The 18,579-nt window shown below is 34.3% G+C and overlaps 1 protein-coding gene across 1 annotated transcript in view; it reads left to right on the forward strand.

Moving 5' to 3' along the window:
• The first annotated feature begins 2,337 nt into the window (after window positions 1–2,337).
• LOC127835966 (uncharacterized) overlaps window positions 2,338–18,579 on the forward strand; it is a 47,018-nt gene continuing 30,776 nt past the window's right edge. The window contains exons 1-4 of the mRNA XM_052362384.1: window positions 2,338–2,401; window positions 5,032–5,163; window positions 11,596–11,703; window positions 12,595–12,771. Coding sequence (XP_052218344.1) covers window positions 2,338–2,401; window positions 5,032–5,163; window positions 11,596–11,703; window positions 12,595–12,771 — 481 coding nt within the window. The remainder of the gene's footprint in view (window positions 2,402–5,031; window positions 5,164–11,595; window positions 11,704–12,594; window positions 12,772–18,579) is intronic.

Genomic DNA, 18,579 nt, shown 5'->3' on the forward strand with positions numbered 1-18,579 from the left:
CACCAGTTACATAAGGATTATTCTTAAATAAGCTAAAGTAGAGGGACAATTAATATTTATTGTCATGGGAAATGCCTGTCGTAATCCCTCTCGTTTTTTACAGGCTTTTCTGCAGAATTAGCTCATACAGACGCATTTATTTTAATTATCAGAGTATTCAACTTTGTGATTACTCAGCTGACAATAATTTTGCACGCAAAAGTTGAAGCTTAATTATATGCAACATATAGTTTCTATTTAATTCCCATGTAAAAAGCTTTATCGCAAATTCTTGCAAGATCTATTCCTAAGCCTTTAAGATAAGCATTTCTCTGTAGTCATGTAAATGAAACTCAAAATCTATATAACTACCGCTAGTACACGTCGTATAATAATTTTTTTCAGCTTTGGGTTGAAATTGATCATATAGTAAGGTAAGTTCGTTCAAATGCATTTTACAAATATTTTAACTTGTTAAGATCTGTAACTACAAGTTAAACGTCTTTGTGTGACATACATTATTAATTATTAGTGTGGTATGCATGAGACAAGCACAGAACGAGTCCACTTTGTAAATGTTTGCATAGGCATATGATGTAAATAGGCAGCGAAAATTAAAATCAAATATATAAACTCCAAAACGCGAATCAAAAATCCACAATCATAAAATATATTTTATTTTCGTACTATTCAGTGAATGAGTTGTAAATAATACTGAACAACGACCTGATAATTTCACTCTAGCTCGAGTGAAATGATATACTTTGATCATTTCACTCTGGCTTAATGCCAATTAATTTTCCAGTTTATTTATGTTGATAGCAAAATGCGATTAGCTTTATCTTTAGTGTAAAACTCGACATGTTAATATAATTAAATCGGAATGTTTTTTAAGTCAATCTAATAACGTATTTTAGCGATAGCGATGTGGAAAGCAAGGCACCATTACGAGCTTCGTTTACAGATCCACGTGACATTATGTTTATAATCTACACGAATGTTATGACGCCGAAGAATATTTGCGCATGTTCACTATTTTCATTCAAGAGCATCAAATAAAAACGAAAAGCGCGTTGATTTCAGAGTGAGATCGTTTAGATTTTCATGTGTGGTCGTATCAAAATGTAGCTTCACTAAATGGGAAATGTTTGATATGATCATTAATGAAATGATGTCTGGATCCTCCTCCTCCTCTTCTTCCTCCTCCTCCTCCTCCTCCTCCTCCTCCTCCTCCGCCGCCTCAGCAGCAGCAGCCGGATCCACGGCCGCAGCCGCAGCCGGCGCCGCCGCCGCCTCAGCCACCTCCTCAGCCTCCGCCTCCTCGGCGGCGGCCCCCTCCTCCTCCTCCTCCTCAGCAGCAGCAGCATCAGCGGGAGCCTCGGACTCTCCTCCTCCTCCTCCACCTCCTCTTCTTCCCCCTCCTCCTCCTCCTCCTCCGCCTCCTCCTCATCAGCATCATCATTATCATCCTTATCCTCGTCCTCATCCTCATCCTCCTCCTCCTCCTTCTCCTCCTCCACCACCTCCTCCTCCTCCTCATCATCATCACCATCATCATCATCATCATCATCATCATCATCATCATCATCATCATCATCATCATCATCATCATCATCATCATCATCATCATCACCATCCTCCTCCTCCTCCTCCTCCTCCTCCTCATGATCATCATCATCATCATCATCATCATCAACACCAACATTAACATCGTCGGAATCAGAATCAGAAACAGAATCGGCCGAACTTCATTATCATCATGCTTTTAACCATTATGGTCATCATAATGATCATTAATCAAATGTAATCTTATTTTTGTATAAAGATGCATCTGTTGCTTCAACTTTCTCTGGCATGTGCCATCATAGCTGGATGTTTCACGCAGATTCGGCGCCCTCCCCAATGTTTTCGGCAAAGATGTATGTTTCTCGATTTAATAAAACCGGTGGATAAGATTAGTATTACAGAGTTTAAAAAAACACGTTTTAATGCTTGCGTTGAATTTGAGTAATATAATGAACCTCCTCACATAGATTGATATTTAATCATTTAAAATACCTGATAGTAGAATTATATCATCCACCTTTTTATCAGGTCGATATCAGCTTTCTGGTTTGACCAACCTAGATAATTGCACCAAAACTTAACTAAAATCCAATAGATTATAAAAAGTTTAGCAATTCAATGACAGTAACGGATCAATATTCCTCTCAAAATTGCGACTACTTGGTGTATTTCTGATCTGTGGTAGTCTCATATTGCTTTGTGTTTTGTCTTTCGATGTATTCGAAATTATCAAATGAGTAGAGTATCTGAAAGAAATGATTACTTATTTATTGGCTGCAATTACAAGGGACAATGGTACGAGCATGGTTCGGAGTTCCAAGACGATTGCATTACTTGCTGGTGTCACAACGGGTCCGTAGGATGTACGGAAATTGGCTGCCCAGGTAATTTATCATCTTCAGGCCTTCACTTGTCATTTTTATGCAATAACTGATGAAGTTTTCAATGTTGCACTGCCTAAAGTATATTGTTCATAGCATGCACTTTATCATTTATATTCAGGCCTTTTTCAGCCGAATCTACGGGTTCGTTAAACGGGCCAATTCCCAGAGCTGAATGGTAAACAAATTATAATAAGCTTTTTTAATAAGTATCTTGTGATAACTATATATTAATTTTATTCAAATTACATCTATTAAAGTATATAACTTAAATTTGTAGAATAGTGTATTTATAATTTGTGTTATTATAGACACTCCCAGAATCGATCAATTAACCGCTGTCATATTGGGTATTACCGCTTCCATTACGGTACTGAAGAATCTGGTAGAAAACAGCGTTCCAAGATCTCACAATAAACAAGGATTGGACACATTCATGAATATATGTTTCACATCGTTAACAAAAAGATGTTAACTAAAAATAATAACGCTAGATTTCTAACATATGTATCTCAGGTTATATTTTAGCGATAATGTGTAAGATGTCAGAACATCGCATTTTTTTATTGAGGAGTGCATATCTGCTTTTGCCTTAAATGCATTTGAATTTTACTATTTTAACAATATTTTACTCGTTAAATCGAAGTATTTAGCCTTAAAAAACTGTTTGTGTGACTCTCAATATTTACTTGACTGACTTCTTTTTTTATTTTATGGTATTAATAAAATATAAATTTTCGATAACAATGTCTAACATGACACATATGGAGCCATAAGTATACTTAAATAGTTCCAATAAGGTTCGAAACATTCCATAAACGTATTAATTTCTTTTTTAAATTTTCAATTTGAATCTTAGATTTAAAATAAACGCTTAAAGCTCGAACAAAATACGTGATGTTTTTTTTATAAATATTTTTCTTCGTTAATTACTGATTGTCATTTTAAGCAAGATAATTGTCTTGAGAAAAAAATGCGATCGAGTCACGAAAGCATTCCTTCAGTGAAAGATGTTATCCAAAGGGTGGATTAAAAGTGTTAATTGGCATATCTGTGACGCAACATTCTGCAGATGTGCAGATGCCGTTATTATGATGCCAAGCGTTACATTCAAATATCATGTAAAGTGACAATAAAGGCCTAACTCATGCTGAGTTTTATTACTCTAAAAATGCAGATGAACCTTGTTTCTATTAATCACCAAATACCTGATATAAATATTAATAAAAAAACGAACTATTATGTTATGATCAAATCGATAAGAGAAACGATTGAAATATCAAATATATTAAAATCGCTTCACTTTCTTTAATTGTTCAGGTACCTCTACAAATATATTGGTCCCTGTATTTTTATTCAGTACCATAATGGCGGCGAATGCGAGTATTCAAGGTCGATAATAAGGGAGTAATCGATTTCTGGGATTGTCTATAAAGAGTTATATTAAAATTGTTTTCCACAAAACAGCGGACATTTGGCTCAAAACAATTCACAATCCCGAAATTGCCTGTTTTCCCAAAATTGCAAGAAAAAAGTCTTATATTGTTATTTAGTTGCAGTGCATACATTATTTTGTTCATAAATTGAACTGCATTATGATATTGCTCATATGAAGAACTGAATAAATAATATTAAACTATTTAACAAAGCGGCGGTGATTATGGATTGTCTTCAAGAGCATTTTTTGATTTACAAATTATTTCCAAAAAAACATGGGAACATTCTACACAATATATTATATACATTAATTTGAAATCTGTAATTTCTAACCAATATTAATGGACACTTCATTATTCAAGCAATTTAAAAACTCATATATCTTAATTGATATACAAATTAGTAATATTTTATTATTTCATCTGAATATTGAAGACGTTTAAAAATATACAAAAAACACGACATTATTAATAAATGCGCGCAATAACATCGGCATACTCGCATGTAATTGTAAATTAAAAGAGCGTTAATTATCTTGTTATACATTGAGATTATTTGTTTGCTGGGGTAGATTATGATTCAAGAATGACCAGAGCAAATAATATTTTCACAATTTGCTCGTTTTGATCTTATAATTTAATTCCAAATGTGTGCGTAAACTTATATATTATTAGTGCACAGTGTTTTCTTGAGACATACGTAGACAAGTGTCTCTTTAATTGTGAGTGTAATCGTCTGAATTGTGAGTGTCCTCGTTTTAATTGTGAGTGTACTCGTTTCAATTGTGAGTGTGCTCGTTTCAATTGTGAGTGTACGCGTTTCAATTGTGATTGTACGCGTTTAAAATTGGAGTGCACTCGTTTCAATTTTGAGTGTGCTCGTTTCATTGTAAGTGTACTCGTTTCAATTGTGAGTGTACTCGTTTAAATTGTGAGAGTACGCGTTTCAATTTTGAGTGTACACATTTCAATTAAGAGTGTACTCGTTTCAATTGTGAGTGCACTGCCACTCGTTTTAATTCTGAGTGCACTCGTTTCAATTGTGAGTGCACTCGTTTTTAAAATTATGAGTGCGCTCGTTTCAAGTGTGAGTGCATTTGTTTCAATTGTGAATGTACTCGTTTCTATTGTGATTTTACTCGCTTCAATTGTGAATGTACCCGTTTTAGACAAACCAGGCGTATGTCCTGAGCCTGGCATTGGGATATGCGTGGAAGCGTGCTTTTCCGATCGTGCCCGGGCGTACATAAATGCTGTTCCAATGGCTGCGGACATACCTGTCAACAACCAAACAATTGGCAGTAACACATCGTTTTCCGATTTTTGTAGAAGTGACCCTTTTCTGCAATATAATGAATGTATGTAACGTTCCATTACTTAAGAAAATGTATGTAATAAGGGCAATGTATACGTTGTGATTAACTGTCACTTCTAGCAGTTTCTGTTATTTTCTGTTCGCTAATATTATGACAAAAATAGAACCAACCCAAAAAGCTTAACATGCAAACATGTAACATAATAAAACAAAATCCACATCGTACAAAATATAGTAAGAAATGTTTTTTCTTGTAAAGCTATTGCAAAAGCAAGTCTATTTATTTCGTGGCATTATTTACAGTTACCATATGATCTCTGTGAACTACAGTAGAGGCAGTGTTCTTTTCTTGTATAAATAAATACATGCATAAATAATAAATAAATAAATAAACAAATAAATAAAAAAAAATAAAAAATAATAAAATAAAAAATAAGTGAATTAATAAATAAATAAGTGAATAAATAAATAAATAAATAAATAAATGAATAAGTGAATAAATAAATAGATAAATAAATAAATAAATAAATAAATAAATAAATAAATAAATAAATAAATATATATATATATATATATATATATATATATATATATATATATATTAATAAATAAATGAATAAAAAAATAAATAAAAATATACAAATAGATAAACAAATAAAAATATCCCGGTTTGCCGGTTTGGATATTTAAGACGTTTGGTTGCCCTAGTCTAGCACAATACTACAGAAAATATTCATGCACCGAGGGTTAAACATTTTAAGCAAAACTAAAGACATGCACAAACTGATACAATCATGCTGGAAATATAAATAAAAAATGTATGTCTTACTGAAATGTATGTATATATATATATATATATATATATATATATATATATATTCAACTACTTTTAAGAACATATCTCGTTTTAAAATGGATTATAACATGCTTGAAAAAAGGAAGTAAAAATATGCAATAGAATACTTGTTAAATATATCCACCCGTTTTTATAACACCTTATACACGTTTTAGCTCTTTGTTATGATTTTGAGTGCCTTGTGTTACCCTTTGAGCCCTGCAGGCAGTGAATTCCAATGCATTGGTGCTGCAGCCAGGAAGCAATTATCACTGAAGCGCATACAATACTTTATGCACTTACTACTAGTACTAAGTCAGTTTGAGAAATAAGCTGTCAGTGTTGAGCATAGATATTCAACCACGCTTCAGATGATGATTCCCCAGTCCTCAGTTCCGTATTTATCTCATATGACCACAACGTGCCCATTATCAGCTTTTCTGGTCTTTACTAACACCCTTTATTTATACGAAACTGCAAATGATTTCACCGAAGTCTTCATTTGTTCATTATCAGTGTTATTGTAACCTTTAGTTTGAGATTTTGTTGAATTAAAAATTATTGCTTAAACACCTAAGATATCATTTAAATTAATTAACATCACAACAAAGTCTTTAAACGCATCTAAGAAGCACATAATAATATTCTAAGTTATTGAACATGTGGCACAATCGCCTATTAAATTATTTCATATAAAAAATTAACATATGATAAAAATTTAATTATTTATTGAATAAAATAATATTACAACATGTGTATCTTATGAGGAGTTTAATTGTTTGTTTCAATAATATGTATTTACTTATTCGTGAACTCATGTTAGCAATATAATACAAACATACATACTTGTGACAAAATATGCAGACCATGATCATGAGATGATAAAGCACAATTTGACAGAACTGAGAAACAAGAAATATCGTTAAAATTATTCCGGGTACATCCTGACTTTGAAAAAAAGGTAGACAAATAATTTTCTTAACTATGAATTTCGTTATTGTTGTCTGTCTTTTTCACTTAAAAGTCGCATATCCACCGCATGAAATATTTGTCATGAAGTGCATGTACATTAACTAATAGTGTTCGTGGGTACAACTTTTAGTTCCAGTGATCAAATCATTATTTAATGTGTCCTCATGTGGATTATTATGAATTTATTTCTTATAAAAAAAATTTGATATTTGATTAAAACGATATTTTCTTTCCACATACTCAAATAACACTGTTACATCCGCGTCATGCGAATATTGGTCTTATAGCATACGCGGCCAGCGTAGCTCAAGCCAAGCCTGCGCACCTGCGTAGTCTGGCTGCTATAAAAGCAGGCACGATTTAGTGAAATCTCCTGCTGTCCCGCTATCGCAGTGGTTGGCACGCTCGCTTCTCGCCTAGGCGACCCGGGTTCGATTCCCCTTCCCGTCGCATGTGAGTTTAATTGGTGGTAACCATACCGGACAGGTGTGGTTTCCTCCGGGTGCTCCGGTCCCCCCCCCACAGCACAAGATCACCTCAAAATTAAAAATATTTCAGAAAACAATAAATAGCTGGAAATTGCAGCTATCATTCAAAATTCGTCCCAACTTAAGTGAGTCTAAAAATTTGATTAGGAATGAGTGCTGGGACACACTCCGGGTTCGCACATAATGCAGCCCAAGGAGCGGAGGAATCTCATAAACATCGAAATACACACACACACACATGGAATCTCCTCAGAATACACAGGACTGGCCATTGGCCATACTCTTAATTATGCTTAACTGTACCCCGAGTTCGGAAACGATTTCTTTTCTATTATGGACACTATACTTTGGTAGTTTTGTCTCACAATTCAATACAAATTGCATTTACCGATAGGTTTTCATTCATTTATTTCCCAAACAATCGTGCTATTTGATATATTGAAAGATATACTGTGTTATCAAAAAAGGCGACTATTAAAAGTACCTTCTGTCTTCCCATGACGATTTACTGACCCAGCACTGACCCTGAAAGTCTTGGGGATGGATTCGTGATTGTATCTGGGCCATAATGAACATGCAGAGAGAAGTCCACATTTCCTTACACAGATAAGTGTTACATCCTATACTACAAAGACGCGGTGATGTTGCCAATGTTCCGGGGGATTATGCTCGAATCAGCCGATGAAATGAATGGAATGTATTCATTCGGGTCTGCGGGTCATATGTAAAGGTCATTTCTGATGTTCATATACGTATTTAAAAAGTTGGTTGAGATAAATAGAAGGCAAATAGGTTATTTGCTTTACTAATGGTTGATTCAAATTGGGTACCAATATGAATTAAAGTAGGCCTATGTGAAGTGTTTTTATTTGTAAAAGTTTTCATAATGTTTTAAAAGTCGATTAATTATCATACAATTATTTTTCGTATTGTTTACGATCTAACAATTACTCATCTTATTGTTTACTGTTGTACTTCTATTCCTCTTATTGATTACGAACTTAAAACTTTTTCTCTGAGTGTTTACGGTCTTTCCACTTTTTCTTATATTGTTTACGGTCTTAAAACTATTTATCTTTTATTTTTCGGCCTTACCACTATTTCTCTTATTGTGAAATTCTTACACCTATTTCTTATATTGTTTATAGACTTAAAACTATTTATCTTATTGTTTACGGTCTAACAACTATTTTCTCATTGTTTACGGCTTATCATTATTTGTTTTATTGTTCACGGTCTTACAGCTATTTATCATATTGTTTACGGTCTTACAACTATTCGTCTTATTGTCAGTGATATTAGAACTATTTCTCTCATTGTTTACGGTCTTAGAACTGTTTCTATTATTGTTTACGGTCTTGCAACTATTTATCTTATTGTTAACGGTTTTAAACTCTTCCTCTTATCGGTTTCACTTTGTCGGAAAATATAAATTGTCAGTGAGTAACGATTTCGCCACGTCAATGCAAAACAGAAACAATACTGAGAAAAATCGAATGGAGCTTATATTCTTCAGTGTTTAAATAGAAGGTACCTGTATGTTATCAGAACTATTCATATGACATAAAAAGTGTACCTGTTTAAATACTAATAGATCTGCTTAGACAGTAATGAAATAATACAATCAATACTCACTCACGTTAATGCATGTTATGCATGCTTTAACTTATTATCGCTGGTTGTTTATGTTTGGAGTGAGAAGTGATACACATGCATCAATCATTTATACACATAAATAAATAAGTGAAAGCAATCAATATGTTTATGGTACGATAATATAATTTTACGATAGCATTGAATACAAGATAAAGAATATAATGTTTTTAATGCGAGGCCTAGAACATGAAAAGATCTGCCGAGGATGAATGTGATATTATTTCAACACTGACTAAATAAACAATGTTTATTCGTAAACGAAGTATGTACCTCGTTCAATTAATTTGACATTGTGAAGTATATATGACAGCAGCAAGGTTCATTAGTCCTAAATAAATAACTAACTAAATAAATAAATAAATATATATATATATATATTGATATATCAATGCCGAAACACAATATCAATTAAAATGGTTTTATTATTAAACACCTATTTTTTGTAAATAAAAAAACGCAAATGTTATTTATAATATATAGGGGTCTGATAGTTTTATCTTCCTCTAAATGCGCATGCGTAATACAATAAGTTGAAGCTCACCGCAAGATGCTGTTGACATACCTGATGCGTTAAACAGTGCACATTAATTGCGTGAATTACATAGGCTGTGCTATTCGTTAGCGCATGTATAATACCTGAATGCAATCGGCAGAAGTTGCAACATAATTACTTGTCATGGGAAAGGCCTGTCGTAATCTATCTCGATTTTTAAAGGCTTATCGGCAGAAATAGCCCATACAGACATATGTATTTACATTATCCGATTATCCATTAAGATTAGCATTTCTCTTTCGTCATGTTAATGAAACTCAAACTTTATATAAATACCGATCGTCCACGTTGTATTATAATAAGTTTGCTTAGCGATGCTATTGATCATAAAGTAAGGTAAGTTTGTTCAAATGCATTTTACAAAGGTTTGCTTGTTTAGCTCTGTAACTACTAGTTCAACTACTTTGTGTGACATACGGAAGAAATAGGTAGAAGAAATTTGAAATAAAATATATAAATGCCAAAACGCGAGTCAGAATTCCACAACCATACAATATTTTATTTCGTACTAAGCATTGAATCAGTAGTGAATAATAGTAAACGACGACCTGATAATTTCATTCTAACTCGAGTGAAATGATACACGTTGATCATTTCACTGAGGCATAATATTTATTATATTGACAATAAGCGAAAACCTCATCGTTAGTGTAAACCTCGATATGTTAATATAATATAATAAAAAATATAATTAAATCATGTAACATATTATAGTGACAACGATGTGGAAACTAACGTACCATTATTCCACATCAGCAGCGAGCTTCATTCTCGCTGTCACGTGACATTATGGTTATAATTTGTAAGAACGTTCAAGGAGCTTTCTAACATTTTTCGCATTTTTAAAATCCTCGTTCAAAAGCATGGAACGAAAAGAAAAAACGTGTAGATTTCAGGAAACGGGCACATAAGCATATTATAATAACCTCGTCATCTTAAGACAACACATGTATAACATGTTAAATTTGTGCTTAACATTTTGTGTATGTTTTGGTGTACGCAAATAAAATATTTCGTTAAATAATGTATATAACTGTCATTTGTTTCACCCTAATTTATGGCAATCATAGAAAATAATTACATTGAACGTTGTTTCAAGCTCGGATACGTCGAACTGTGGATATATCGAAGTCGCATTTCCAAATGACTTTGAAAAAAAGTTCGGCTGCATTCATAACCATACTTTTAGCTATAAGTATACGTAAATATACTTCAAGCAATCACCATATTGAAAGAAAACGATGCGTTGAACTTTTTGAAATTATTGCTATATTAAACTACGCTGTGTAGCAGCGAAATTCATAAAAATTTCTCCAATCGCTATAATCTTCCTTGTCATCTCGGCTCCAAATTTAACATGATAACCACCGTCATCCTTTACACCATTATGGTCATCATTATGATAATTAATCAAAAGCATTCTTATTGCATATTTATAGATGCATCTGTTGCTGCAACTCTCTCTGGCATGTTCGATCATCGCCGGATGTTCCACGCAGAATCGGCGATCTGATATATGTCCTACATGTATGCTTCTTGAAATAAAACCTGTAGATCATACTAATATTTACGTGTTTAAAATGACACATTTAAATGCTTGCGCAGTTTCCAAGTAATATGATGTACCTCGAAACATAGACTGATATATTATCTTTTAACTTACCTGATATAAGAATTATATCAGGCACCTTTTTATCTGGTCGATATAAGCTTTTGTGGTATGACAAACCCAGATTATTGCACAAAAGTTTTTCAATTTCGATGCCAAAAATGGAGAAATATTCCTCTCAAGGATGCGACTACTTTGTATATTTCTGATCTTTGGTTGTCTTATATTGATTTTTGTTTTGTCTATCGTTGAATTCGAAATTATCAAATGAGTAGAGTATCTGAAAAAAGTGCATTTATTTACAGGCTGCTATTACAAGAGACAAGTGTACGCGCACGGTGCGGTGTTCCAAGACGAATGCAATACTTGCTGGTGCTACAATGGGTCCGTAACGTGTACGGAAATTGCATGCGGTATGAACTCATCTTCATGCCTTCAATTGTCATTTTAATGACAGACATACGGAATATAAAATAATGTAAATATAACATTCAAATTATTAATTATTATTATTGAAATTAATTAAATAAATAAATACATATGTATGCACACACAGACACACACACACACACACAGACACACACACACACACACACACACACACACACACACACACACACACACACACACACACACACACACACACACACACACACACACACACACACACACACACACACACACACACACACACACACACACACACACACACACACACACACACACACACACACACACACACACACACACACACACACACACACACACACACACACACACACACACACACACACACACACACACACACACACACGCACGCACGCACGCACGCACGCACGCACGCACGCACGCACGCACGCACGCACGCACGCACGCACGCACGCACGCACACACACACACACACACACACACACACACACACACACACACACACATACACACACACACACACACACACACACACACACACACACACACACACACACACACACACACATATATATATATTAGGATGTTATTCACACATGAATGGGATGTCGGTATATAAACCTATATGTATATGTGGCAGGTATTCACCTATATGTATATGATGTCGGTATAGACTTTTTGTGTATAAATTCGGTATACACCTTTATTTATAGATGTAAAGTTTGTATACAATCATAACAGAAAAACAGATTATTCCAGTCGAACTATTTTACAACTGAAGTAAGACCTAAATTATCAATAAGGCACACACGCACAATTCGCATACAGTTAGCTTACTACTTGTTTTTTGTGCACACAGTTTTTATATACAATAGCCGCTTCTTGGACCCTTGAAGTCACGTTACACGTCTTTTCCGGCACACCCGATCCCGAATACGTAATACCACGTAACACGAAATCCTATGACGTCATATTGAAGGCTATAGGCGACACCTCGACACCTTTGGGAGGGCGACTGGGCTACAATGGATTTACAGTTAGACTGATACGCGGTATGGGTGGTATTTTGTTTCGTGCTTTCCTGTGGTATATATGTAAAAACCGATTGCGGCAACTCTTTCAGCGAATCACAATTATAATTTCAGAAAAATCATATATATTTATATATATGTATAATCTGTTTGTTCAAGGAATTAAAAAAAAATACTGCACTATTCACATGTTTTCCAAAAAGCAAAATATGTTACTGGAAGTTTAAAGGGCTACTTTAGAATTCATAATTGAGTTTAACATCTTCTTACTGAGAACATATTAAAGTGATATTATGGGCATTTTTCACTGTTGACTTGAGCTGAAAAGAATTAACAGATCAAAAGAGTTAATTAAAATGTGGTTACTGACCAAGTATCTGCAACTCATCTTGCTACCAGTTGTTTATAAAAATATATTTTATATTCGATATTCTTACGTGACTCACCCAGTCCTCTAAGCCGAAATGATTCGTGAAACAAAATTGTGCCATTTTGTCGTATTAACGAATCTGCACTAAAACTAAATTTAGGTTCACATTGTACATGCATGATCCGTTGTCAAACGAAAGTACGGTTGATATTCAAATGCATTATTTTTCTCTTTCCTGGGATATTGTTTTAGTATGCTGATGCTGCATTAACAAAAATAAGACTATATAAAGTGAAAACACCAAAAAATAAACATCGGTTGCGATAGACAACTATAAACTGCTAGATACCCATAATATCACTTTAACAAAACATAACTCTGGTAATGACACCTTTTGATTTGCCTGTGTATTTGGCAACGTGACGGAAAATACATCAGTCCGTCAGGCCATTCATCCGTCTGTCATTCTGTCCATTACACGTTCGTTACCGCTCTAAATGTTTTATAACCATTGACGAATGTTCATGAAACATATCTAAAATGTTGAGGAAATAAAAAAAGCAGAATGCATGAGTCAGATATGCTGGTTTAAGGTCAATGTTGTCCTAAAAATAAAGGTTTCGGCCACAATTGCTGTGTCTGCCCCATATATTACTGAAGACATTGTTCGAGTTTCAACTTTAACTATTTAATATTTACCGTCCGAACTTTTTTATAAGCATTTCTGTGAATTTTTTGTTGTGTATTGTGCTTATTGAACAGTCTTTTAGAGAATGTGCATCTTACAAAACATTATCGAACATTAATGAAGGTTTCTCTCTTGGTGATATCAACATAGGTTCCTTTAAATATCGTTTTGAAACAGGGGATTCAGAGGCGTCCCGATGGACGGTCGGCTGGTGTACAAGACCGGTAGTAGAGCTGCGCATCTTGGATGCCGTGTCCGCAATGACGCCACGTGGTCAGCAACATCCGCTGGAAGCCGGAGTGATTGACTACGTCAAAGAAAGTATTTTGTCGTGCAAAGGTTAACATAATTATTATCGTTGTAACCGATTGTCACGTAGAAACATTTAAAATAAAATTATGACTGTAACCAAGCAATTACGTCGTGTAAAATTTAACATAATTGTTATTTTTTTATCATGTCATGTTACATTTAAATTAACATTATTATTGCAACAAAACACTTATGTGGGGTAAATTTTTACATAAAGGCTACATTTGAAATAAATCTTTCTTTAGTATGCAATTTTACACAAACCTAAGTACCATTATAAATAAATACAATCGCTATATGCAATTTGTGCATTGATATCGCATCTCCACTGGTCAGCTGACAAGCTATGCGTTCTTGTCAGAATCATCGAAAACACGCGCTATTAATTTAAGTAAGACTTACAAGTTTACAGATCGACGAACAGATTTTTTCATGACTTTTGATCGAACGCGGTGGGATTATACATAGAATAGATACTTTGAATAATAAGACCCGTGAATATGTAAGTGCAAACTCCTACTACATTGAATCGCATTGCATGAGAATGAGCATGTATTACTGCTGCGTGCTATATTTCAATTTGTTGCCATGCCCTGAAGCGGACGTGCATGTTTAATAGAATTGAAACCATACATAGTGTATGTAAAATGAACGATGCATCGCTTGCTCTTAATTCCCAATTACTGCGTACCGGATCCGTTTTCAGTGGAAATATAGAAAATAGTAGGTTAGCGTTGAATACAGAGAAGTTTATGTTGCGCGGCTTAGAACGCCGGTAGCGCGAGCCTTGGCGAGCGCTTTCGGTGTTCGAGCCGAGCAACATACACTTCTCTGTATTCAACGCTACTCCTAGTATTCTATTTATCCCATTTGATTTTTTCAACGTGACATTTAACATAAATAGATCTAATAACCTTAACAATAATGTTAATTGATTCTTAAAAGCGCTTAAAATCTAACGAATTTAACCATGCGTAGTGATATAAATGTATTTGTTCTGGTACGCAAAATAGTCTTTGAAACATTTACACACAAACTGTAAAACGAGTAAAAATATCACCATATGCCTCGATTCAATTTTACGCAGCATGCGAATTGTAACACATAACGACCGCGAAAAGAAGATTTTACTTTACTATAATTCAATTTATTTTCGAAAGAAAATGATCAAAATCCAATATGGCGGCGATTGCTCCTGACAAAATGATGTCGATGTTAACATACATGTACACCATCGACGACCTTGACAATTTCGAAGAGTAAACAGACAATGGCAGCGACTGACACTTTAATTGACTTAATATACATGGCAATACGTTTTCCGACTTCGGACGACGAATTTAAGGACGCGCAAAACGTGTTTTTTTTACATAATGTTATGGGTATGCCGTGTGTGATCCGATGCATCAATGGAGCCCATGTAAAAATCATTTTCCCGAGAACAGGGAACGACAAAAGTACCAACAAAAACCTTAACACGCTCAAACTAGTATCTTACCTTTAATTATCCTTTAAAATCCATCTAATAATCCATTTAACTCAATAATTGACGATTTTGCATCTAGGGTCTTTAATAATTATTTTAGCATATTTAAATAAAGACCCTTAGGCCATCCTATTACTTTTTTAAAATGAGTTTATGAACTCAATAAACTTTCTTCTTCGTCACACGCTACGTCATGTACTCTACGTTCATTACTGCTGTTAAAATGAACCAGAGCAGTTTATCAAATAATAGCCGTTGGTAAACTCGGTTGCATTTGCAGATTTCTGCATACAAACATAATTATGTTTAAACTTGCACAATGTTTTATTTGTCTATGGTAAATGCCCTTATTGTACAAGAAAATAATTTAATATTTAAATACACAAAGAATGGAAAACATTCCATTACACAACCGATAAATGAGTGGATAATACCCGTGTACAAAATGGGACGTTCCGAATTCCAGTGTGGTGCCATTTTTACCATCTTATACAACACAGCTCTATGCCTAACGTGAATTAAATCGGAACGCATATATTGCAGATTATTTATGAATTGTGCGATATTTGTATGGCTTGTACATTTTTAAATGTCAAAAGTATAATTATGCATGGATTATAAACAATGCACTTTACACGTAATAAGGAAAATGTGATAAATTGACAATTCAAATATGTCGATATACAGTACATGTACATGTGAAATAAGTCGCGTTTATAATAAATCGTCAAACAAAATTGAAGGAAAATGACGCAATAAGTATGTTATTTTATGACGCCATCAATCAGCTGATTCATTATACGGATGGCGAAAAATTATGTCATATGACTAGATTTAAAGGTTGAAGGTCGTATAATTTTGAAGCTTAAGTTTTATTGACTTTATTTCTTATGAAAAATCATTCAGTGGTAAAGTAAAAAGTAGTCCGTGCACGCGACAGGTATATCCCACAAGGTTGAATACAGATTAGTATATTCCATAAGGTGTTATACCGTCAATGTCTTGTTGAAAATGGGATAAAATTGTTTATTTCAATTATCTGTTTTAATGAAACGCCTTATATGGTTAACAATTATGTGAATACCATGACCAATCTATTGTGCGTAGCACTTTTCGAAGTCAAGACGGGACTGTTTATATTTTGCTTAGTAAAGGTATTTTTAACAAATGCGAAAATTCGAGTTATTTATTCGGGTCTTCTGGGGGAAATATCAACATTTTATCGGCCTGTTATAATGGCCAGTGTAGGTAACAACCTGGTGTAGACAGCTCCGCCGATAAAGACTGTATGGAGACGTTACTGACAAAATCGGTAGAATCGGCCTTGAACTCGCTATGAAGATTTAAATATTTCTTTTTTTTATCTCTATGTTCACAGGACCAATCTTCTTATATCGTTGCTATCGGAACCACTAACGTACAACGTTGTACAAAACTCATGCATATACATTTAAATTTACACCATACGCTATCATCTTGATTCTTTTATTTAAAAAACGTGCATCATGCACTGTGTCACGCATGCTGATACTCTTAAATTGAGGAAAATCGTGTAATAAAGCTTTCGAGACTTCCGTTTCGTGCATATGCATATATTAAAATGCCAATTATGCTGTTTGCCTTATGTGAGAAAGCCAGTCTTTACAGTCGCAGACATATACATTGAACACATGACAATAGCGTGTGAGGCTATTTGCAAATTACATCATATAAATTCTTATCAAATATTAGTTATTCAATGTAGCTGCATACACTGGATTTTGACAGAGATTTCTTTCTTTAATCAAAGAACGGCAGCGGGATAAATGCTAAACTCGCAGTGTATTCGCTGACCCGTTGCGTTTGATGTTGGAAGAAAGCTGTTTCGTGAATTTATTACCACGGACAAAAGCTAACCCGTCTATGTTGAGTCTATTTACTACCAAGGACAAAAGCTACCCGTCTTTGTTCAGTCTATTTACTACCACGGACAAAAGCTAATCAGTCTTAAACAAAAGCTTACCCGGACATAGACCCATGTATGAAAATTAATAGTTCCTGACAGAGAATCAAACGAGGTGCGTAAAACGCGAGTTTATTCTTATCTGATTAAACTATAACAATACGTCAAACATGTTCGTAACAAGTCGGGAAATGATCGCTCATTTACAATTTCGAACGTTCTTAAACTGTTAATATTTACCCAATAAAGTTTACCAGAAGAAAACAATGATCTAAATTAACAATTCATAAACACGTTCCCGTAGTGACTACCTAAGCAGTTCCTAAACATATAATCCGTTTACCACGTGGCTTCTTCTGTAAATATAATATAACCATAATGTTATTTTAGACCCTGCAGCAAAGTTCAAAACAAAAGATCTGTTTTGTTGAAATATAATAGCATTAGAAGGCTTTTTAGGCCACACACAATTTAATGTTACCGATTTTGACGAACTATTTTGTTCAAATACAATTCCTTAGAAGGTTTTTAGGCCACACACCGTTTATTGTTACCGATTTTGATTAACATACCTATAACAATGGGTTCTTAGCGATAACTCATAAAACGAACACTCTTCATCGTCATGTAAACGGGTTAGCCTTTTTCTGGGTAAGAAAATAAACAGGTGAGTATCTAAGGACGGTTTTTGTCCTGGAAGTTAATATTGCAAAGATATAATTATGCTCTTTGTTCCCCCTATGGTCCGCAACTATGTTCCTTCAGCGGGGTTATGAATTTACGATAAAGATCGACCTGGTCTCAACTGCGAATCTGTCATCTAGTTCCCATAATGCTCTGCAATCTAGTACCGCATATTTCCCGCCGTGATGATGTGCTGTTAGCGATAATGGTCAGAATAGGGGCACCAAACTGACAGTAACAATTTAGCTGCTCAAAGTTTTGTTGAAAACCAGAGCACCACAATTCTTTTTTCGAAAAAGTGTGTTAAATTCGTTTTGTGCCGCGTGAGTATACTTCATAACTAAAAC

The sequence above is a fragment of the Dreissena polymorpha genome, chromosome 6 (genome assembly GCF_020536995.1).
Source record: "Dreissena polymorpha isolate Duluth1 chromosome 6, UMN_Dpol_1.0, whole genome shotgun sequence".
Classification (NCBI taxonomy): domain Eukaryota; kingdom Metazoa; phylum Mollusca; class Bivalvia; order Myida; family Dreissenidae; genus Dreissena; species Dreissena polymorpha.